The following is a 25,787-nucleotide window of genomic DNA, read 5'->3' on the forward strand; positions in this document are numbered from 1 at the left end:
AGTGTCTTCTCTCATTAATGTTAATTGCACATAAACTTCCCACGCATACATTACTTAATGGTTTTGCGAAAGACAATTTTTTTTTTATTTTCCAAAGCATAGCTGTTCATTTGATTTCATAAGAAAACGCTGCCATTATGGCTTTATGAATTATTGTGGCTCATAAGAGGAAAAGTGCAATAAAATGTACATTTTTAATTAAGCCTCAATAAACTCCAGCGAGCTCAATTACAGTCCCCGTGTTTTGGCTGAACATTAGTGAAATTAAGAAAAATACAATCTCAGTTTTCATACTGAACATTGTTTTTGCACCAACAATACACCTGAACGCACCGTCTCGTGTCGATCACAGCAATGTTCGATCAAATAAATAAAGGCGCAAGAGCATCCGTGATTCAGGAAAAAAGAAAACACCTTTATTCAGTTTTTTTTTTTATAACCTTTATGTGCCTTGAAATCAAAATACATTTAAATTGACTGTACTGTAAGTATGGCAATACATACACACATATAAACATGTATGTGGTGCATTTTTGTATGTACGCTGTATATCAAATGTACAATACATACAGCTATGTGCAAGTTGATTCTCTGTACACGTTTATGAAAAGTGAATATTCAAAGTTGTCACATCGTAATGTTATGCCCCTCAGACTTGCAAGTGGAATTGCAAGTGCACATACGTACACGTTAACATGCGCATTACAACAACTGACAAGGACAAGGATCAAAGCAATCTGTAATGTTGGAATGGCAAATGCATTTACTTGTAGAAAAGCTACACAGTCCACGACAATTCAGTGAAAACATGGTATCGATTTGGAAATAAACTGCTCGCCGGTCCTATATGCGCAAAATAACTTAATCTTTTGTCCTCAAGGTGCCTTCTTTTTCTGTAATCTTTATTTGACAGTGTAAAGACAGTCTTTGTGAGGTAGACTGCTCAGTCAATTCCAGGGCAAGCTTTATTCTTTCTTTCTTTTTTTTTCTTTTTAACTTTTTTTTTTCTTCTTTTTTTTTTTTTTTTTTACATTTTATCCACAAATGCATGACATTCAAAGGACAGGACTTAAGTACTACATGTACAATATGTAGTAATGAGGTAGAAATGGTTATAAAGAATGCCGGACTATAAAACTACATAAAGATGGAATCAAAAAGCACTTAAAGCAGTTTTCCAAAAAAACAGACAAAAAAAAAAAAAAACAGTAGCCAGAGAAACATGGACAGCATTGGAAAAAAAGCAATTCAAGTGACTGAGTCAGCATCACTGTCAGACTCGATGTGCTTATCACAGGTTCCGCTCAAATGTTGTTTGGGACTTTAGGCTCTTTGATCCCACCGTCCTCAATAATAAATGACTATTTTAATGGTATCGTCTAGAGATTGTGAAATATACACTCATATTCCAAGTCTTTTTACTGTCTATTTACCAAAGGACATTTTTACCCATGTGTCATCTGTTGCACTGTGCTTTAGTTCATGTTCTGGGAGACGGTTGTTTTTTTTTTATATTATGTGATGAGATTATGTGAAGGGATTACACACACATCTTTCTGCAAGATCACGAACAGTCAACCTCGTACGCATACAAATTCTGCTTGTTAATGGCACTCGGGGCATCTTATCAATTTTGTTGTCAAATATCTTGAAATGAACCAAATTTAATTAGCAATTGTGGAAATGCGTGCAATACAATCCAGTGTGACAATGCATCTGGTATTACGTCACTCTTTTTTCTGGCTGTTATGGAAATCTGACAGGGTGGGGCTTAAAAAAACTCTAAATGGGTCACCAAACTCACATACTTAAGCCTATCTCTTGAAGATATTTTAGTACCAACTTAACAATACTCAGTCATAGTGCCATAAATTGTCCAATTTAAAATATCCACAGTTTATCCAAAGTGGCATTAAATGGCAGTTTTTCCACCATATTTAAAAGAAATATGTTTTGCTTTGGCTTCCAGACAAAATTCAACTAATTAACCCCTGAAAGTACAATGACTTATGACACTGTTTAAGTTGGAGCACAGAAATTCTAGAACCTTTATTGTTCAAGCAAAAACATACTGTGATTTCATTTAAATACTAGCCTAATTACTAATTTGGATGTACAGTATGTAAACGAGAAGTTTTGCTGCGACACAAAAGACGACAAAAGTGATCAGATATGGGAATTCCTATTCTACACTGTTGTCTATTCATGTAGTGTAAACTTATTTCCCTTGTGAACGTTTGTAATCTGACAAATGAAACGATCCTACCACAGTTCAATTGCGTTGGGTTGAGTTACTATTTCACTAAATCATGTAAGTGACAGTTTCTCTGCTGTTGTCTTGGATGCTCTATTTACATCCACATTTTGGTCTGGGAGAATTGAATGATACCAAACCAGGAGGCCGTTAATCAATATCCACACTATCTAATAAAATACTAAACAGGTAAAACATGTGCAATAGAAAGCAAACATGAAGGGAGCCCCTTTTGAAAAGAAACGCAAGGTCCTTTAGTGCCTCTGCAGTATTATACACATACAGTACCATTTACTTCAGTGGCAGTTTTCATTGTGCAAGTGCTTTGCTTTCCTTACTGCTCGGAGGAAATAATACATTCAATAACTTAACTTGCCAATTCAGCTGTCAAACCTACTCTTTCATTGACCATGAAGATGCATGAAAATGTACTGTGGACAACACTGTAACAGTTTGAATGTGAAGATGAGGGAAAAAAAAAAAAAAAAAAACAGCTGCATTTTCATGTATAGACCTTCTGAGATGAGCCATTGAGACACATTCTTAAAAAGAAGTGCCACTCAATTTATGAATGTTGCTGTTATGGACTCTGAAGGTCAAAACAATTATTCTCTGTACATTAAATTTAAATAACAGAAATGGTTTAAAGCAAGGAAATATGTACATATCATCAGACTGGGAATGCTCTCACATGTAGGTCTTCTATTTGACATCAGATTCCGGGGTAGAGTAGGGGTGGGGGTGGGTGCTATGGCAACATGATTCATCGATGAATGTTGGCTAACACAGACCAAACTGTCCTAAAGCAAATACATAGTCTATACCAAACCTGATATTCAGTGGCATTCCCCTTTAAGTGCATTGGGTTGAGAAACATGATTTATTTGGGCATAATCAAAATGTAAAGCTCATAGATTTTTCAAACTGCACAATACTGTTTGCTGTTCTTTCAAAGGGTTCAAATAAGCAGGATAGGTGCTGACATTGTGCTGTCTTTGTGAATGTGTCTTTCAGAGATAACTAAGAAACTGAGGTAGAATGGAACTTAGGCTGTACATAATCCTTAGGTTTCATTAATGATAAAACAGCAGCAGCACGGAATGAAATAGCTCAGGGCCGTTGTCTTCCTCCACCCCAAGATGTTTGTCTGCGCCTTTCAAAATGCTCTCTGCTCTGCATCACCACAATATGAACCGAACAGTTGGGTCTGCAAACAATGAACCGAAGAACTGAGAGATCGTTTTCTACTGGAGGTTTTACCCGATGGAAAATGAAACTATGATCCAAAGTACATGGCCTTTACAATTCTAGATACCTAATGGTTCAACTAATTTCAAAGGCAAATCTCTAATCATAATACAGTTTTGTATTTTGAACTTATCCAAATGTAAAGACCCCACCAAAGAATCATTGTGTGTGTTTTTTTAAATAAACGTCTTGAATGCAAGCCAAATGCTCTTGTTGTTTGAAGTGCCTCGACACATGCATATGAGGTACCGTACATGTCATTGTCACTTTCCTGAGTTTGCAAATACACAACATTGAAAGAAAAAAAATGGCAGAATGTATGTATGTGAAACACTATGAATTACTACTGTAACAATGTTTTAACAGGCAATTACATAGTAATTTATTGTTTAAATTTAAGGAACATTGTAAAATATTAGCTTTTTTTTTGTATTTTTACTTACAGGAGAGGCTAGTTAAGCAGAGCAAGATCATGTAAAGTCTTTTGAAAAACAAAAGTAAATGTCAAATGTTACTGTAAGTAAACGAAAAAACGGACACAGCTGTTGAACACCATTCAAATGGGCAAGAAAAAGCTATTTTTTGTCTCATTTTAAAGCTTTTATATTAGCATGTCACCAATGAAGATTGTGGGGCAAGAAAAACAATAAAAAGTAAAGAATTAAAAAAAGAAAAAAACAGCACCATCTCAGGCACTTGATAGCAACTAAATCTCAAAATCAGCAGAATAGTATATATATATGTATATATAAACTGGGGGCATCTTCTACAACTTTGAGTTTTAGTGAGCAGTTGGCTTCAGCCTTATAAAGCGTTGCACATGTGTGATCTCCATCTTCTCTCTTTCAAAGACAATCCCTTTGCTGTATATAATGTCACCATTGTTTGTTGTTCTTGTTCAGTGAAGGCCAAATACATGTTTGTGTTTGATTACTGGGTTGAAAGTAAGTGTGTCTGATGGTTCTCTTTCATTGACTACAACCAAACATTTTATTCCATTCAGTGTACATGTCGAGTTCTTTTTGTGATATGCTTGGCTGGAATTTGCAGAATACATTATCAAAGTCTTGGTAAGAGACCAGTCTCATCTGACTAGGATGGATACTTGACAGGTCAGTACCAGTAATACCATGGAGAGGACTTACTAAAGCCTCTTGACACAGCTGGGCCACATCCAGCCCTGAAAAACCCTCTGTCCTCTGAACCAGTAGTGACATTTCTTTGTCACTTAGACAGTAGTTGTTCTGTGAAAGCAGCTGGCTGATTATCTGGTGTCGTGCTGTCCCATCAGGCAAGGGGACTAGTAGTCGCTTGGTGAAGTACCTCCGAAGGGACTCTGAGATCTCTTCAGGCTTATTGGTGGAGCAGACTATGAGGACATGGTCCTCAGCAGAGGTCAGAATACTGTCAACCTGCATAAGGAGCTCAGCCTTGAGGCGATTCACTGGGCTCTCCTCACTGAGCTGGGCTGACAGCAACAGGTCCACTTCACTGATGAACACCACTGCTGGCTGGCGGCACCGGGCCACCAAGAATGAAGCCTGGATGATCTTGTCCCCTTCCCCCAGCCATTTTGTCACCAGACTTGAGCCACTGACTCGCAAGAATGCAGCCCCCAGTTGGCTAGCCATGCATCGGGCCAGCAGCGTTCTACCGGTTCCCTGAGGTCCAAACAAAAGGAGGCTTCGAGGTAATGTGGCAAGTCCACTAAACATGTCTGGCCTTAAAATTGGCCATAGTATCTCCTCTTTAATGGCTGCTTTCACCATTTCAAGACCTGCAATGTCACTCCAGTCCACAGGAGGGCCCTGCTGAAGGATTTCTGTGGTTACCATTTCCACCAGGTTGGAGTCACTGTTCTTTAGTTGCTCCTCCGCAGCATGGATGGACGAGGTAGCCGTACCAATGTCAGGCCCTGTTAGTGAGTGTGGGAGGTGTTGTCTGTGCTCTTCAGTTTGCTCACTCATGATGGGAGATCCAAACTTGCTGTAGGGCTCTCCAGCTCTGAGATCACCCACAGAGCTTTTGGTTGATCCATAGGATGGAGGACTTAGTGCTCTGCCGGAGTGCATGTTAAATTTTCTTTGTTGATCAGAGGACATTGGCTGCTTTGTTGGCTTAAATGCTAAAGATGACACCTCTGTATTTCTCTCAAAGCCATTGCCTCTGTTTGAGTCTGAGACATTACTATCTGTTATTCTGTACATCGGGCTCTGTGAAGAGCGCTGTTGGTTGTAATTGAAATTACCATAGCTTGAGTCCATATCTCCATGTCCACTCATGTAGAAAGCTTTTCGTTTTAATGAGTTGGATGTGCTGCCATTCAAAGGTGTTGGTGCAATTGGTGTATGATTATGGGACTGGTAGGGGTAGCCAGGCAGTGTGGAGGGAGGGATTGGTGTGGGAGCTGCAATACCGGACGGCAGATAAGCAGAAGGAGGGGGTGCTCCCCCAGGGCTATAACCAGGGCCAACAGTAGTCTGGGAAGGATACCCTGTTGGAGGATAATTGTAATTTGGAAGGTTTGGAGACCCAGCATTGTAGCTCGGCACTAAGGAAGGGGGAGGAGGTGGGGGTGGCGGTTGTAAGAGCCCAGCACTGTGCAAAGGAGATGGATGTGGGGTGGGAAGGGCTGGGGTATTCTGCCCACTGTAGCTAGAATGTAGGTAGGAGCTGTTGTAACTGGCAGTATATTCCTGAGAGGGGAGGCCCGAGTGGAGAGTAGTGGCTGTGTGGCTCCCACAGTTACTGCTGGAATAGCTAGGCTCAGACAAGCTGCTGGCCACCCCCGGGGAGCTGCCTATGCTAGCCGACACATCTGTAGGGGGTAGGGCAGCTGTCATTCCAGCTTTGCTCACAGATATAACATCTGGAGCACAGTTCATTGGGTAAATCCCCTCTTGCCATGACTCATTCTCTGACTTTCGTCCATTCATGAGTCCAGTGGTGCCGTCAGAGTAGGAACACAGCAGGGCTCTTTCATTTGGGCCCTCCAGGATCCCAGAGTACTTCTCTGCATATTTCTTTAGCAGATTGGAGGCAGTCAGTGCCGAGATGTCATCATTTGCCCACGCATACTGGTACGTTCTCTGCAAGTGCCCCCGGTAGGCCTCTACTTTGTGTGCTGGTGAGCGGGTAGTGGATGAGATGTCAAAGTGTTGCTCAGCCCATTGTGTGTGCTCTGGGGTCCACTGCATCTTTAGACCTAGATATTCCACATAAGGGAGAAATATGTCAAAGTAAGCATCACATCATGATTCATAATCACTGAATAAAAATACATAAAAATGTTCTTATATAGTAAATCATTCAGATAATCGAAAATGCTTCATTATGCACTTTTCTCCCCAATGCTTAGTTGAGGAAAATGTGAAAAAAATTGCAACACAAATGCTGATGTTCTAATATTCAATGTTTTTGTTTTCTATTTTTCTGCCATCACAATGTCAAATATGTGCCACATGACAATCAGACAGTACTGACTGAACACACATTACGCTCCGTATGAGGATGTCGGCCCCAACACCTGGTTAGCTTGGTATGATCCACCCAACACACAGCAGAGTGACACAGACATTGCAGGTCAGTCTATAATCCAACTCTCATCTGAGGCATTCTGAGACAGTTTCAAATCTGCTTGGAGGAGAGCAGCAAAGCAATCTTCCTTGGCAGTGCTTCGTTGCTTTCATCACACAAACCCCTCAACCCAGCATGAATTACATCCACATCCAGTCTGTCTGCTGCTTCCTGCTGCACACAGTACGGGAGGAGAGAAACAACTTGCTTCACTTGTCTTTTTCTCTGCAGCCTCTTTGTAAAGGTTTTAAATGGCATAATAATTTAGGTAAATGAATACATTTTTATGTTTTACTCTGTTTGGGATTATCAGATGTATATTGTTTCAAAGACCTGGACTGTTAAAGAGATTATGAGCAAAACAATCAGATCTAGAGCCTAATATCTTACTTCAGTACTAATCTCACACAAAAGCTAAATGATGATGTGAGGGAAAATGCATGTAGCAGTGACTGTTACAATGGTCCTTGCCTTTAATGGGCAGATGATAGAGCTGATATACGATATACTTTGGTAGTTTCTGTCCATTTCACAGCATTTAAGTAAAAAAAAAAAAAAAGAGACTCCCTGCCAACTTGCCCACCCACCACACAAGACACTAGCAGCTAATTAGCAGGATGATGCTGCACTAATTGTGTTACTTTACAAGGTTTTTGTCAAAGAGATCTACGCTATGGCTCATGCGGTTGTCAACTATCTGAGTGAATGATTAAGGGGGGGAAATAAGCATGTGGCAGAAAGCCAGAACAGACTAACAATAATCATTCATTCATCATCATGGTAGAATTGAGTATGAAAACAAATTCATAATCCTACTACAATGACAACAAATTGCTTATTTTATTCACATCTTTAATCTGAATATAAATAATTCTAAAACAAAGAATCAGTGAAACTTGCCCTTGTTATTTTCCCCCTAAACTAAACACCCATTTAAAGACCTTTTAAACATGACATTATTTCTGCTTTATTCCAGCGAACATTTCCAAAACAACAGCAACTAATGGTGCAATGTCTGCTAAAAAAAAAAAAATAATACTAAGCATTCACAGCATTTACAGACACTGCAGGCCAAGGACCAGGAAAATGGTTTTTTTTTCGTTAACACTCAACGTGCATTTTGTCAATTACAAAATTGCACACAACTCAACGAGTGAGATTCTTCTATTACTGCTAATCCTCTCTGCCACTTTGGACAATCAAAGAAGCACTACTTGCAAAGTGTGCTTGAGATTTCTGACAATTATCTGTGTGCAGCATGCTATTTAAAACCACATGGGAAAGACACACACTTTCTATACAGGAAAAAGGAAATTCTATTCATATTTATCTTGCACAGAAGAGGTGGATGGATTTTTTAAACAACAAGGTTTTTAGTAGTATAATTAACGTGTGGATGCATCCACTGTCAAATAATTCTCACACACACAGCAATTCTTCTTTGGACATTGCATTGACTTCCATTCATTTGGGCAAAACATGTGTTATCCCTAACCTTAAGAATAACCCGTAACTTTAACTGAACCACAATTCAAATCTGAACTTAACCAGTTCCTCAGAAATTAGGTTCTGCCTCATGTGAGTCCAAAAACCTGGTCCTGACGAGGTCAGTGTTTATGCCAGAAAAAGTCTTAAAGAGGTAACAAATCCATGTATACACACACATTCACACACAGAGCAAGAGAGAGCGAGAGAGAGAGAGAACATTAGCATAATGATCCTGTACTTGGTTTAAAGATAAAACACCCTTTATTCCACTTGCATTGAAATTGAAATCCAGCATCTGTAGGTGTCTTTCTGTGAAATGGTACAATTACAGAGCACTCTATTAGTGGAATGTTTTCAGATTGCCTGGGGCTCGAGCTCAAATTCCACTCACCAGCCATCAACAAATAAGGCCTTTGTCAGACTACCTTGTTTGTCCTTTCATAGATCTGTACAATCCTTTATGGTAAACTTAAGGTAAACTGGAGTCACATCTGAACGATCCCGTCTTTTAGACTTAGTCTGTCCGGCACAAATTTATACAGAAGTGTCACTGATAATATTTGTTATATCTTTTCATGTAATCTTAGAGCCGCTGAAGAAAAGACGAGCAGGTGGAGCTGAGAAGCATTTGGCATATGATACCACGGTGTGATGCTGCGCTGTGGTGTTTAATTTCTGGTTCAGTGATCATCATCGATGAAACAGAGATGCTGACCTTTTTGGGGAACTATTAATCTGGTAGCCGAGGCCATTTTTAAGCAAACAAGAGTGGGCCTCCACTCTGTCCATCCAATTTCCCAGCGCGTAAATTGGACCGCCGCTTGCACAATTCTCTATTCATTACTGTGCTGCTGAAAGGAAGCACAGAGGTGGCAGAGTGGTTTTCTTTTCCTTTTTCTGTGTTTGTGCGGGAGTGTGTGTGTGTGTGTGTGTGTGAGAGAGAGAGGGAGACAGAGTAAAATGCCTTCCAGGAGGATTCCCAAGCATATAGCTGGACTTTCCTTCCTCTCTTATTCGCTTGGGGGAGGGGAGTGTGTGTTGGGGGTTGAGGGGATGGAAGTGAAAGCTGTCGTAATTGAAACGTGGCCTAATCAGCCTCATTACCATTTTTACCAATTTGCACCACCAAAGATGCCTATTAGGTAACTGTGTTTAATAAGCCACTCTTTAAAAAACTAACTGTAATGAGCTCTTTAAAGTCAGACTTGAGTGTGATTATGCACTGGAAGTGTTTTTGCCGAACCAAAGCAGGCTGGTACATTTAGTCCTGTAGAATGTCATAATTAAGCTGCACAAACTCTGCACTTCACTCCACACAATAGTCCCAGCTGAGGCAGCAGACATGCCGAAAAGTATTTATAATTACTGATCATTACAACCCTGGGATTTTCGCCACTGGACGTAAACATAATTATGGAAGCTTTGGCTTTTATTCGACACACACAAGGAGCATGCTACTTGACAAGCGTGCAAATATTGCAGACGGAACGTAATTACACTGACAAATACACAACCCCGGCTCATATTCATATTTAAATTTACTGGAGATATTCTAAGTAGGGGTGGAGCAAAACATTCTAACGCAATGTGAAATGATAATCAGTGAGGCTGCGGAGTCCCATTCATCCAACACATCAAGTTACGACTGTTTAAACTCAATTTAGAGCTTCATGTGGCAGTAATTCCAATCTTTACATGGCAGGGTGCCATTTAACCCCTCATTTAGAAAAGATATGCCCTCTTCAGTCACTGTCTTTTTCAGAGCAACTGCCCATACATTTCAGTCTGACCGACATGGCGACACATTATTACATTTATTCACACGAAAAAAGTCACAGTGAATTCTGTAGTAATCTTAAAGCAGAACTATGCAGGATTTCTACACTAATTTAACAGCTTTGGCGTCATTGTAATGGCTAAATGGCTTGCTGCAGGGAGACTGGGGGGGTTTAGCAGAAAGCCTGGCGAAATCAGAGGTCTCATGAAGTCTCGGGTCTCTACACGGCACTACACGGCACTACACACACACACACACCCCTCCCAGCCAGGTACCAGCTATAAGATCAAGTGTTATTTTAGATGTAAACATCGGACTGGCCTTTTCTGAATGGCAAGAACTGAAAAACGGGATTTGGGATAAACTCTCTGTTCTCTATGTATTCATGTGTATTTGCACATGGCTCTACCGCTTGTGACCGCCAGCGCTGCTGAAAACAAATGCACATGGCCAGGAGAGGGGAAAGGGAGGGAGGAGCGTCACTGGTTCGTTTTCACGACAGTAAGGATAAAGCGGCAGTCACGCGGGGGGGGGGGCTCCCTGGAGAAATAGGCAAAACAAAGTTCTGCTTTGATAAAAAGGGTAGAAGAATATGATTGTACAGGCAAATACTTACAATGTCTTTGAATAAGTTAAAATGATAGTCAGACAACTTGTATGTTTCCATTAGGGGTGGGCAGATCGATCTAAATATCGATACTATCGATACCAAAGGCGGTATCAGTATTGGATCGATACTTGCGTGATGAGACTGATACTTTTGTTAAATGTTCTCTTCTCTATATTTAGTAAATAATTACATTTTCTTGGACAGTCTGAGCGAGTGAATAGCTCCTCTCTCAGTCCTACCTACACTCTCTCTCCTCCCCCCTTTCCTCTCCTGCTTGGCTCTGTTTTGTCACGGGACTCAGCGGAGCCGAGCGAGCATCGCGTGGACATGTTTTATGCCAGAAAATGACATCACAAAATGCGATATTTGTAAGAAAGTTGTCCGGTACTGTGGCAACACAACTAATCTCTATAAACACATGAAACTTCATGAGAAAGAGTAGAAGAAAAAGAGGAGGAGGCAAATCTCAGAGAAAGACTGTGGCCACAGAGATGGAAGACTGTGGCCACAGAGATAGAAGACTGTGGCCACAGAGATGGAAGACTCTGGCCGAGTCATTTCAAAGCAGCAATGAGTATCCAGGTAGCTCACACACAGTGTCGTAATGGTGATAATAAATTATGGGCAGGATAGTTAGTAAACAATAAAAAGTGCAATAAAAGGGAAACACTTTAACATATTATTGTTTCTCAACACAAATCAGGAAATATTTTCTTTGATTGGAGGTTCTATAAAAAGGAGGCAGTAATAGTGTTTGTTCCGTAAAGTAATTTGCAATTAGTAATTTTCTGTGCCCTTTGTTCATTATGTTATTCTATATTATTGTTCATGAACAAAATTCCTAACTTAAATTAAAGAGTTTATGGGTTTTTTTTGTTACATAATTATAGAGGTGAAAAAGTTTAAGCTTTGTTTTTCAGTAATACTTTGTGAACGTTATTTTTTTCCCCAAGCAAAAAACAAGTGCAATAAAAGGTAGAAATTGTGTTACAGTTTCTTAAAAAAAAATAACTTGGAAGAAATAAAGTATTTTCCTCAGAATTACAGTTTTTTTTTATTTTGTTGTCGTTTCTGGACACAAAAAAAAGGAAAGAGGAGAGTAAGTTTTAAAACATATATAATACTTAATTAATAAGCAACAATTGTGTGCATGTTTGAGAATACAAACTGTATTCATAACTGTAATATTTTTTGATTAGTGCCATATGGGTGAGTTGCATAAGTTATAGCTTTGTCTGTTGTTGTTTTGTGAACAGGTGTTCAACTGTTTTTGTGTTTAGAATATCCATGAATACACAACAATTCCTCCTCTCCAACATAATGAGACATATGTTGAACACATAAACTTACACTGTAAAAAAGTGTGAGTTTAGGGTCTTTGTAAAAACTATCGTTATCTGTAGTGATGTTGACGATACTGGCTGGTCGGTATTGGAACGAGTTCAAATTGAGGGTGTGTTTGTCCAATTTTGAATAAAATAAAATAAAAAAATAGATTTTTAGTACAATTTCAGTCAAACTAATATATGTTTTTGGACTTACTTAAATTATTGCCTGATAACAGGCTAGCATTTATTGTTTGAGTTTGTGAAAATGGGCCACACATGGAAATGACTAATAAAGCATTTAATAACTCAATTATATTTAATAACAATGGCTTTACATTAGAGAAATCTATAGATCCAGATAAAATATTAAAATACAATTAGATGCATTATGATTGCATTTCATGTATTGTATCGCAGTATCTGTTAACCAATGCATGCGAATATATGCAATTAATTGAGTGAATTGTGAGTGTTTAGCTTCAAGGATTACAAAAACAGATTATTCCCTAATTTCCAGCATTTATCTTTAGCCTTTTTTTTTTGTTTGTTTTTTGTTCCTGGTCTTCTGCCATGACTGAGACCTCGCATACGTTCAGTATTTTAAATTGTGCCGTTGCTGGGTAGTACAGTAGCAGCTTTAGTTTTTGTTGTAGCAAGATGGTGTACATGCTTCTTAGGCTGTAGGATGAATAGCATCTGGGACAGTGTACACGATGATTGACTGATGATGACAGACTTGTCACCTGGGAGAAAGATGCATTTATACTGGTTTAAATGAAATACAATAGAACATAATAGAATAGAAGCAGCTGAAAAGAATCTCTGTTTCAGTGGCAGCGACAGTAAATGTGGCAAATGTGTTTGTGTTGCCTGTAAGAAGGTAGTAGGTGTAAAAATGTAAAAAAAAAGTGTTTAATTTATACAGCAGCACTTTCTTTTTTTGGTGTTTGTCACCAAATAAAATGTCTGCTAATGATTTCAATAATTAATTTGAAACATAAATGTTCCCACTCAGAAAGCATTTATTCATTTATTACTATGCAGATGCACACTTTGGATTTGAAATGACCATTTTAAGGCACGTCTTTCAAAATGATGACTGTGTATTGGTGTGTAGAGTATCTGAGTAGAGAAACTGGAACGTGTAAACCAGCATTGAGGAATGGAAGTTGAGATTGACATTTTCAAATAAGACTTTTTTTAAGTGTTGTTGCTGTGCCCGGATTAGTTTTATCTGACAGATGAAAATAGGCCTCAACAGATAAACATTTAATCCTGCACTGTTTGCATGTGTATACTTTTTATGCATTAGACCAAATACTATTAATAATAATTAACATTTTAAATCAGCATTTGTTAAATGTCATCAATAATGTAGCAGAATAACCCAAAATAAAATGTTTTAATTCCCCCATAATAAAGATGGCATGCATCATAAGTCGTCTTTATTATTTATTATTATAATAACAAAACCTTCTTGGACAAACTTCAATTTCACAACATTTTTCTATTTTCCTGCTGCATACCCTGGATCTTCTCTAATCCCTTAGGGTCTTTGGTTTGAGCTAATGATAAACTATATTGGCTCGGAGGGAACATGCATTTCTCATTTTTGCCCGTAATTCCATAAATTGTGAGGTTGAGAGATTCTCCGAGCTGTCAGATCTCTGTCTCAGTGATGCTCATTAAACCATGACTCTTCAGGCCAAAAGGCCCCCGAGGCTACATCTTCCATTACAACTCTTAAGTGTAGCTAAATCCACACACATGCTAAACTAACAGTGTGCCACACACAACTCAGACTTGTACATAGAAGAAAACTAAGACAATTACAGGAGACAGGCCTCATGGTGTTCTGTAGCGCATAATACCGATGAATACTCAAATGGCTTGTTAGTTGAAAAAGAACACAGGCGTTTGGAATTTGGCGGAACTTGTTTAAACGTGGAGCACACGTACAGTAGAGGCAGTGGTTTTTGCAAAGTCTCTATGAACTTAGCTTCTCTGCCTCTCCTGGGATCACTTTAACACTTCAGAGGAGAAAAAAAAAAAGGCTGAATGTGACCTTGTTACACGAAGGCTCATTGACCAAAAGCTGCTCACTAACATCTTCAGTCCCCTACATTCTGTTACCCCAAGGAAAAGTCAAGAGTAAAGAGGAACATACCAGAGCATGTGTAAAAAAAAAAAAAAAATAAAATGGAAAGAGTACATGAAGAAAATATTTTGGGAGGATTTACTCAATTTTCATTACGTTTAGCACATTTTGACTTTTCACCAGGATGCGGGCATTTGATTTACAAACCAACAGACCAGGCCCCACTGGAAATTAACAGATTTTCTTGTTCACTGGTCCGAGTCACAACTGTGATTACTCCACACTTCCAACCATTACGCTTTACAGCTGTGTTAACCTGGTAAAGCTGGGAAAGAAATTGCATTGTAAAGAAACCCCACCGTTCTCGGTGTGAGATATTATTGTGAGACACAAATCTGAATGAAGATTAAATGATTTCCTTGTTAAAATGCTACATAATGCTCTCTCTATTTCTTAAAATAGAGAGAGAGAGATGATTTTTCTACAGGTGGTAAACTGTTTTATTCACAGTGAAAAATGCCTTTTCTCAATTCTGCCCTTTTAAAAATGGAAATGAAAGCCAATGCTTTTATTAAAAGCTTGGACCATTTGTCGATCTGCGCATTGCTTCCTCCACATTAAAGACGGCAAAAGATTCACTTTAACTCTAATTGAAACTGCTAGTGTGAAAAGAAAAATGGATGTTTGCCTGTGACTGTTGTTAGCTTTTGGTTGAGGCATTCTGAAGCCTTCTATGGTATCAACTGCAAATCTCAAACAGGGTCACTTCTCCAACACAGGCCAGGCAAAAGGTGAAATGAGACAACTGAAGCAATCTTAGGTCAATATGAAATAGAAATCTCTCAGCTATACTGTAATAAAGTTACTGAAGTGAAGTAGTGGAGCCATAAAGGGGAACTTTTACAAGGAAAGAGCTGTCTAGAAGATTGGTTTCGCCCACTGATAAACAATGGATTCTCAGAGCTACGGTGGCGTGATGGCCATTGCAGGACCAAGGGGCTAAATTACAGCTTTTTACTATTAAAGTACATGATCTACCACAACACATTTTTTAGGGAGGTGACAAAATGTTAAAATTAGTGCTGGGCTGCACCGCTCCCACTTTCCCTCTCGAGCATTACGATCACACACACACACACACACACATGCACACACTCAACTTTGACTCTCTCTCACTGGAACTCTCACTCATGCTCATGCATAAATAAATACTGCTGTATACCGCGAAACCGTTGATTTTTTTAAAAAATGTTTTATATATATATAAAAAAGCAGGAATCCTGATGCGGTCTTAAATTGTCTATGAAGTATATATATATATATATATATATACATTTACTAAAGACCAAATGCAGGAATATTTGCAATAACATGGTCCATGAAAATATAGTACACTAGAAATGTAGGCATTGTCATTTTGAGCTAAATGTCCAATAAATACACATGGCTTGTTGGCATGGCCTTTTTCATTTGTATAAATAGCTGTAACTACTGACGATGCGTCCATATGCATGCTGTAGCCCAGCAACACCGTAACTGCCTCTTAGTGTTTTCTAAGGAAAGTAGAAAGACACGTGAGGGAGAAACGTTACCGTCTATTGAGAGCAACTGTAATCTGCTAAAGTTTGATCCGTGGCAAAGAAAGGGACGATTATTAGTATCTTAGAAAATTGAGAGGTACGCACTTAAAACATTTCTATATTTACTTTGTTCAATGAACACCAGCTTTTTATTAATCCTTTCCTCAGGTAAGTGTGGAAGAAGCAAGTTTTTACTCATCAAAGCATAAATTATCATTAACGGAGCAGACGCGAAACATTTCCCACCTTCCATTATGTTGACCTCAATATGCAGTTCTTTTACGCAGTTTAATGATTGTTCTACATTGTGCTGCATTTGCATGTTCAGAGTTCGACCAATTAAAAGCTAATTAATTAGACACAATTCTATTAAGAAACAAATCCCACTCATCAATATACACAACCCAGGGTCACCCGTTGCTCAAATGTGAATTGGCTCCTTGCACCACACGGACTAGAGAATAGCACAATAGCACTATTGGAGCTCACAATGAGCAGTTTGGCACAGATATATTCGATGGAGCATGAACTCATCAGTGATGATAGATTTTACTTCCCTCGATAGTATCAGGAGCAGGAGGCGTCACTTGGACACACGGCTTTCTCTCAAACGGTCTTTATTAAGGATAAAGGCTCAGTGTTGGATTTCGTAACTAATGCTTGTACGTTTCTGTACAGTACTCACGTTTCTGCACAAAGACTGTGGTCAAATAAAAAAATAATCAAATCCATGTTTGCTCTGCGTAAACAAATAAAAAAATCAAATAAATCAGCATATACATCTGATTTATTTGGTAGAAATACACAGTGAAATATCAATGTGAAGGGCTTTAATGTTCTGTTTTATATATAAATTTGCATTTAGTTCTAAATGTTGACCTTTTATACTATCACCTAAAGAATAATTGTTTTATTCTTTCTGAAAATTCCCCTACTGCGCTTAAAATACAGCTAGAGTATAAACATACAATTTATATGTCATAACATTAAAAGGCAATTTGACGAATAATTTAGTTTCATTTTAGTGTACAATAATTTGTTGTATCAAAACCACAATAACCCTCATAACCGAGGTAAATCACAGACTATGATTAAGCGTTGATTCAAATCCTTGAAAAGCTGACTTGATTCTTAACCGTAGGGTGTTTGAACGTCTACGTGTGCCAGCTTTCCGTCTTTTACACTGAATGCTTAAAAGAGTTATACAGGCAAATCGACTACTGGCTAAAATTTATGCAAGGAAAAAAAAAAAAAGCATCTACTCCACAGTTCTTGCTTCTGTTGCAGGTTATGTGCACGCTGTTAACAAATACGCCTCTGGCTAGTGAGCTCCCTCGATGAATTGTGTACGGCCAGCAGTGAAGTCTACGTATAGTGGTCCACTTTGTATGAGGCAATTCGTAAAAGTACTGCTCATTTAGGTATGCATGAAAAAAAAAAAAAAAACAACAATATCCTTCTGGGAACATTCTGAGATTCAAACACTTGGGGTCAACTACATGAGCAGATTCCACATGTGCAGCCTGTGGCCACTGAGGTCTGGAATATACCTCCCTCCTGGCTGGGTGACGTTGCATGTTCTATTTCCAGACCGAAGGTTGAAGTGAGGCTGCAGGGAGTGTAACACTGACCCACATGACCTGTGGCCTAGAAAAGCTGCCTGAAGCTCTGCACACTAAAAAAAAAAAAATCTGCTCTCCTTTGCTACAGTTTTTCAAAGGCAAACAAAACCTTTGCACATACCCTGTGTCTTTTCATGCCAAATGATTTGCATCCGTTTTATTCACTTCTTTGACTTGTTGTCAATGTATTCCTGGCTGTTACGGAGCCTGATGCTCACTCTCTGAAGTCTCAAGTGTGGGGGGGAGGGAGAAAAGAAGTCGAGCAGGCAAAACTGTTTTACTCTCAGGCCCGGTGTCTACAGGCCACACGTCTCCAGTCATCTGTCACTAGTTTACATACATACTATGACACTTCCTCTCTCTGCGGGAACCCGTTGTCACAACTTGGCTGCCAGCGGAGGCTGACTGGGTGCTAGATGGGTCTCCCCCAGGTACCTCCTGGGAGCCACATTAGGCCTATTGACAGACTGACAGGAACGTACAGACACAGAGGCAGGAACACACACATACATGCACGCACGCACACACACACACACATGCAGTCCATCTTTTGCCCAAGTACTCGCTCTTCCCAGCTCACATGCTCCCAAGGCATGGCACACTTTGCATAAAACAGTGACTTTGCTCTACATCAGTTCTTCTTTTTTTTTTTTTTTTTTTTTTTCTCAGACACAAAATAATTTTTCACCCCTCTAGCCTCTCCATGCCGCATGGAAGTTTTGAAATGAATAATGGAAACAACAGAGCTGAAGACTCATGGGATCCATTTAAAGATGTGGGAGAGGCGATGCAGTCAGGGTTTGGGCTGTAGAACCAACACGCTCCAAGTAAATGAATCGACTTTTGTTCGGCACCGCGCTGAAAGTCAGCTATGAACCCGAGTGCAAGCCTATTACGACGATGACACGTTTACCTTTAAATTGAGAGCGCATTAGTGTGAAAATATAAAAAGAAATGATCTGTGGTCAAGTTGAACACGGTGCAAACAACAGTGCAAATCGCTTCAGCGGCACGCAGATAAAATAGTGTCGATTTAGCAGTGAAGTTGTGCCTAATTAAACAGAATCTAGAGTAGAATGTCCAAAGCAACACAAATGGACGCGCAGCTTCATTTTCTCTGCTAAAGTGGAAGTCAAAACGACGACACCTTCATTCGGCACTTCCACCTCGCTCTTCCCGACACGCAGACACACAGTGAAAGTGAGCGAGCGCGGGGCAGTCCACGCTAACAGCTATTTTAGACCATGCAAAGTCAACGCGACTCCCGAAGGTGAGTCCCGATAATGAACACAAAAGAGGTGTCAGCCCTCGGTATTTTTTTCTTTGGGATTTAAATTCATCTCATTCCACGCAGTTTATCTTTTCCCAAAGACAAACATTTGTCATCATTCCAAGTTTAATTACTACAACTGTTGAGAGCAGCCCCCTCTCCTCCAGTCATAACGCCAAACTTACACATGCGACCAAAGGTTATCTGTGGTCTATGCCGCCACCTAACGCAACGCCACACATTTTTAATCAGCTGGCCACAATAAAAGCAATACGACATCATTACCGATCCCCAAACACCACGACGCCTCACTTCTTTAAAGGCCGCTGTGGTCATTTATACCGTGTCATTGCAGACACCTACTGCTTTGCCGCAGCCTGAAACCTTGACCCTGCATGGTAACATGTACTTACCCCCTCTACCACCCCCCCCCTCCCTTCACTTCCCTCTGCTCCTTCTCAACCCCTCCTCTCCACACTGTCAGGCAGACCTCGACTCATCCTCTCTGCCATCCTGGCACTCAAGGCTGCCTCCACCATCATCTGGCCCAATGCCAACCTGTCAGCCATCCGTCGCCAGCATGAGGGGTGAATTCATCGCTGAAAACTTTGGGAAAAACCACTGAAAGCTCACATTTTCTTTTCTTTTTTTTTTTTTTAATCTGATTGACATTTTAGCTAATGGCCTCAAATATCAATTTGAGGCGATCTGGGTAGGAGACGACGAATAAGAAAAAATCAATGCATGCTCTTGAATATACATGTCATAGTTAGCTGGCATGTATTTTAATACATGAATAATAACACTATTATCTTATCATTACCATATTGGCGAAAATAATTCAATAATCCTTTATTTCTGAGAGAATTTCCTCTATATTTGATCTATTAGTAAAATTAGAAATACTCCTTTTGCAGCTTTATTTAAAAACAAGAGATTGAATTGATAACGACGGTTCAGCATCGAGACGGATTTGAGGACTTGCATAAAAACTGGGCATTTCAAACGCGTAGCACTTAACCAATGAACGCGACAAATGTGGTGTGGTGAACTTCAAGGTTGTCTCCTCGCATAGGTTTTCAGTCGAGCTAGAATGGCCTCTATTACCAGATTAGCCAGACACTGTTTTGTGAGAACACAGGAGGAATTTCAATAGAGCAAATACAGTTGTTCTCTTATCCTCTTGTGAAAGGCTCGCTGCTCTCTCACAACACAAAAGTCACCAACAGACCGCAATAATAATAATATAAAAAAAAACACACACCTTGGAAAGAGGGACAGGAAAAAACACCTCTCCTCACCAAGGTTATTCAATGATAAGCAACGGCTCTCAGGCACACAATGGCGGCTCAAAGTGCCAGCTCTTTTCAAAAGTCATGGAATGGTAGATATTTAATTGTTTTTTTTTAAATCATAGTTCTTGAGCATTGGATATTCACTGACATCATTTGAAATGTGGGAAGAGATTGTCATTAGCATGTAGTATTGTATGATTTCCCGTTTCACAGTTTGCTCTATAGACGTTCACTTCCACTCGGGTCTCGTTCCACCGATTATATTTTTTACAACCAAAATATGGGAGCGCATTACGTGCAACTCTTTTTCAGACTCCAGCAACGACTTAATGCTCTAAGTGTAGTCTATGCTGAACTCATGAGAGGAAAAACCTCCCAAAATTATTGGTTAAAAAAATAAATAAAAAAAAAAAGTCAAGAATTTTGCACATCTAATTAAAATGTAAACAGTATAATGAGGACATCAGTGATTTAAGCAAACATTTCTTCGCCTGCCACTGGGGGAATGATAATTACAGAGGCAAATCTATGAATGCACATGAATCTCCTACAAGTCCAGATTAAAAGCCTTAGTGCTAAACCTAGTTTCGTACACCTGGGGATTGTCTATTCTAGCCAATCCCCAACAGGCTCGGAGCTGCCTTGTCTCCTCATGAGTGCAGAGACACTTTATGTGAAGGAGATGAAACAAAGCCTCTGCTTCGATGTGTGGAAATGAGGGGAACAAGGAGTTTGTGGCAGCAAATGCTACACCCTGTATAAATAATGTGCCTGGCACATATGGCCTGAATAAACCAGCGCCGACAACATGACGTATGAGAGTGTTTCCATTATAATCTGTCATTTAGTGACCCCGAAGGTCTATAAGCACATTGTGCATTATAGTATGGATCGTAATGACGTTATAGCATGTATATGGGAAGGATTAGTTACTTTAAAAAGAATTAGAAAGAGAACAAGGGAGTGGGGTCTTCCATCACACAGCGGGGGGGGGGGGGACTAATGCAGGAAGGCAGATGCATACATGCACAATCACAAGCCAACTGTATTTTAAAAAAAACAAGGAAAATAATAAAATAAATCTAAAGAGTCATTTGAATGTGAGGTGATTTGAGGTAAATATTGTATCCACAACAATCTGTGCGTCAAAATGAAACTGTGTTTTGTCTGAATTAGAGGGAAAAGATGACAGGCCTGTAGCTAGGAGACATATGAAGGGTAAGTACAAGCAGCCAATGGTAGGCACATGCATTTTAGAAAATGTCTATGCCATATGCTGTCACTCAGAGGGGAAAAAAAACAAGTCTGAGCAGACAGTTGCTGTGTCTAAATGAGATGGTAGGAAGAGGAGGAGGAGGGGGAGAGAGAAAGGGAGGATGTCAAGGATTCATGGTCCTTCATCTTTGCAGTAAAGCAAACATGTCCCTCAGTATAGCAACAGACAGCTGCCTCCACTTTCTAATGCAGTCTAACTTAGATCACTGCAAGAATTGTCAGCGTCGAGAGAAACACACAAAGATAACAGCAAGTTGCCATGAGGGAAACGACAGAGACGTGGATACAAGAGAGGGAGTCAGACACACACACACACAGACAATTTAACATTCGAGTCCGACTCCTTTGGGGACGCCCCTGCTTTTTATATGAAAAGACACCACTTAGCATATTTGCTTAAAAATGCCAATCCTGCACTGATGTCGTACAACGCGGTCGGGGGGGCCTGAATGGGATTGTCTGATAGTTACTGACAAACAGAAACCTTCTTCTGTAAAGATGGAACATTTCATCAATTTACAGCAGCCCTGCAGACATCCCAGGGGGTGTATACCCAGAGCTGGCTCCTGGATACCTGGAGCCAGCTCTTTAATTGTCATCATTAGCCGACATGTACAACGTGTCAGTCCTGCCGCACACCACTGACACTGTGGATTAAGTCGTGCTGTCAATTGCAGCGATCGCTGATAGATGTGACACACTTCAGATTATGGACGTAGCATTTAGAGCTGCTAAACGACTTCACGCAGACTCGTCGTGACACTAATGGGCCTTGAGTCAGTCAACTACTAATGATATAAATGTTATAATGAATTAGAAATATGTGATGCGCACAATACACACCAAAAAGAAAATTTCAAAAATAAATGTTTTAATTCCTCTCGCTAAAACAAAGCAGCCAAGCTCCCGTCATTATTATTATTATTATTATAATAATAACGTGGCTAAATTGAACGAGTGTATTTCTATACATTCCCCAAATTGTGCCGCTTGTGAAATAAATGGATAATATTGAATTCACTTCGCGCAAAACTCCTGGCTCTTTATTTACAATCACTCCAAAGTGATTTGGAACACGTGTATTATTCCGTCCACTCCTGTGGCTAAAAACACAGAGGAAACAGCATCTGTCATTGAATTCAACTCCGAGATTTGTGTCGAGCAACAGCTCAGATTGCCATCGCGAGTGTGACCCAATCAGAAATAAATAGAGCTGTCAGCTTCTTTCCATGTTCACCAGCAGTGTCTGGGGTTAAGTAAGGACCTGAAAAAAAAATCACCTAGCACACACACACACTGCAGGAGCTCCCACACAGAACGCCCTCAGGTCATCAAGTGATCCTTAGGGTTAATCATTACAATACTGAAAATGAAATATCGCAGATAATGCTTTCCTAATTGCAATCTGTTTGTGTGTTTGTGTCTTTCTTTTCTCAGCAGATACATTTTCTCTTTTGCACGCTACGTTTAAAAAACAACGACTTCCACTACAGATGGACGTGAACGCAACACACACAAACTTTAAAATGAAATGGTGAATTTAAAATTTAGATCTGGAGCAGTGTGTCGGGATTTAGATATTTATAGACAAATCGCCTCATTGTCCCCGTCTTTGCAACTAAAATTTAAAATTATTTTGTCCACACATGCACGGGGGAGTGGGTCGAAATATGAAATCAATTTAATAACCACTTAAAAAAACAACAACACACACACACACATTTCAACCAAACACTCAGACATAATGAATGTGGTCGCAATGTACATTTTTTTTTTCTCTCTCTCTCTCTCTCTCTCCTCTCGCTGAGTGACAGATGCTGCAATGGTGTTATTTTTTTTTATTTTTTTTTGTTGAAGAGGAATAAAAACATACTTCAGCTCACTGCTGATGGTGGTAATTTCCTCTCCGAGCAAAACATGCTAATGAAATGTGTGAACACAATTAAGTAAATTGTTCTACGGAGGTGGGAGAGGTTAACTTGGGACAACGTGTTTGCAACAGAGCGACAGCAGCACACGACTTGTTATTTCTCCTGACTTTATCTCGGAGCACATTTACTGGCTTGTCACAAGCCGTTTCCACTGCAACACGAGACGCAGCTATTTCTGACGCCGAAGCAGCTTGTGAGCAAATTAGCGTGTGAGTTGTTACAAACTGTGACAAATAAATACAACAGTGACAACTTTGCTTCAGAATTAAACTTAAAACTTTAGCTCTCAAGTGTGTGTGCGTGTGTTTCCCTGTCACACAGACTATAGGCTGTGATTATTATCATCATTATTGTTATTATTATATTGATAAATCTATACAATAATATTGTCAACACAATCTGAATTGTGCACATATAGACAATGTAAAATGTGTCAATATTGTGTGTTTTTGTTGTACCACTATACTATACTATACTGAACCCAAAATGTTTGCGATAAATTAAATTTATATGAGCTGCAATTATATGTATATATATATGTGTCACACAATTTACTTTAAAAAGGACTTCATATTTACAAGGATCGCCGAGATATGAACACATCACAAATTTTGAATTTGAATGCCATTTTCTTTTTTTAAATTCAAATTATCTTAAGGGTAAATATTACATATTTGGGTGATATTATTATAACTATTTAGAATCCATTGCCTATTGAATGACATTAATTGTTGCCATATTATCGTGAAGCATGCAAAAAACCCACCATGAAAGCAGAAGATTAAGTGCACAAAAAAAGTCAGGAAGAAACCCAACTTTAAGTCAGAATGAAATCACTTCTAAACTGCGGCCATCGACGTGTCATAAGGTAAATGTAGGTAAATGGGAACTTGGTGAGGCATGCGTGCACAAAGAAACAAAACACACAATTACTGCTGCAACAACAACAACACCATCTCTTTTTCAAACATGGACATATATGGAATAATAACAACAATAACAATATCATGACATCAAAGAGAATGACAAAATCCACATACCATAAATACTGGTGCTAGTGATCATGTCTTCAAGCCTAAAAACAAGAGGAGAGGGGGGAAAAAACAGCAGAAACGGAATTTTCACGATGAGGAATTCCAAAGGTTGCTTCTCATTACAGGCACTTTTCTCTCTCCCTCTCTCTCTCTCTCTCTCTCTCTCTCTCTCTTTCTTTCTCTCTCTCGCTCTGTCGCTCTCTCTCTTCCCTCAGATATCAGATTTCACAACATTAAAAACGCTCGGTCCCTTCATGTTCTTTCCTCGGCTGCTCGTTCAGGCTGCAGAGCGCGGAGCAGGAGAACCGTGCGTCGGAGTAAAGTGGTATTTAAAGAACAAAAATAAAAGGAGGAGAAGAAGAAGAAGAAAAGAAAACAAAAAAAAGCCACTGATGGAGACGCGAGAGCCACACGGACGCGCGCGGCAACAGCCTGTCACTTCTTGCGCGAGTTGGAACAAGAGAATAGGAAGCGTGCGAGAGACGAAGATGACATAAAACACACATTCTTCATGCCGCCCATTAGAGGAAGAGGCTAAAGCAGCGTGATGCTCCCCTCCTCCTCCTCCTCCTCTCCTCTCCTCCTCCTCCTCCTCCTCCTCCTCCTGCTGCTGCCTTTACTTTTAAAATAGATGACTTGCCAGCAGTTGTCCCACTAAGAGCGCAATGACAACCCATCTATTAACCTCCCGCCTGCGGTTATCGCGGTTAAGTTTTATTCAGGCTGACATGCAAAAACTTCTCGTTGTAGGGGGGAAAGTTATTTAATGGAGCTGCTGCTGCTGCTGCTGTCGTGTGTGCGCAACCTTCTCCTCATTGCGCCTCAACTGCAAACGTCTGCGTGAGCCCGATGTTATTGTTATTATTATTGTTATTGTTATAATAATACGCAGATTCGCTGACGGCTGATAAAGACTGAAGGGAAGGGCAATCATCGCAGTGTGGACAGACTGGAGCAGAATGACTGTCCACACACACACACACACACACACACGCTGGCTGCACTGCAGCTCCGTGATGCGCGACACACACGCACGCACACACACACACACGCAGCCTCAGCGCGTTCAGACCCGCTGCTGCTCCGCGTCTCTGTCTCTCACTGACACACTGGATCACACTTACCGGTGTAGGTGACGGGGCAGCGTCAGGTTTGTTTCGGGTTTTTTGTTGTTGTTGTTTTTTTTTTTTCTTTTACCGTCGCATCGATCCGGTGAGTGCGCAGATGAGTGGCTCGCCCGGGCTGAAACGCGGCTGCTCGCGATATGAAACCATTCCAAGTTAGTGAGGGGAGGACTGACTGACCACAGCCTCTGCCATGTTGGAATTCCAAACCCTGGACAGCTGCTCCACTGACTGAAAGCTGCACGCTGCGCACTGCGCATGTTCTCTGCGGCCGGAG

The 25,787-nt window shown here is 40.0% G+C and overlaps 1 protein-coding gene across 2 annotated transcripts; it reads right to left on the reverse strand.

Annotated features, from left to right (window-relative positions):
• Positions 1-420: 420 nt before the first annotated feature.
• fign (fidgetin) lies at positions 421-25,714 on the reverse strand. Of its 2 annotated transcripts, XM_058623277.1 has the most exons (3): positions 25,511-25,714; positions 24,393-24,427; positions 421-6,707 (listed from the first exon to the last, which is right to left on the reverse strand). In XM_058623277.1, exons 2-3 carry the CDS (start codon positions 24,415-24,417, stop codon positions 4,471-4,473), a joined length of 2,262 nt encoding a protein of 753 aa, XP_058479260.1. In that variant the 5' UTR covers positions 24,418-24,427; positions 25,511-25,714; the 3' UTR covers positions 421-4,470. The 2 variants fall into 2 exon arrangements, with proteins under 2 accessions (XP_058479260.1, XP_058479261.1); XM_058623278.1 differs by lacking the exon at positions 24,393-24,427.
• Between the last annotated feature and the right edge of the window lie 73 nt (positions 25,715-25,787).

This window comes from Solea solea, chromosome 2 (assembly GCF_958295425.1).
Source record: "Solea solea chromosome 2, fSolSol10.1, whole genome shotgun sequence".
NCBI lineage: Eukaryota > Metazoa > Chordata > Actinopteri > Pleuronectiformes > Soleidae > Solea > Solea solea.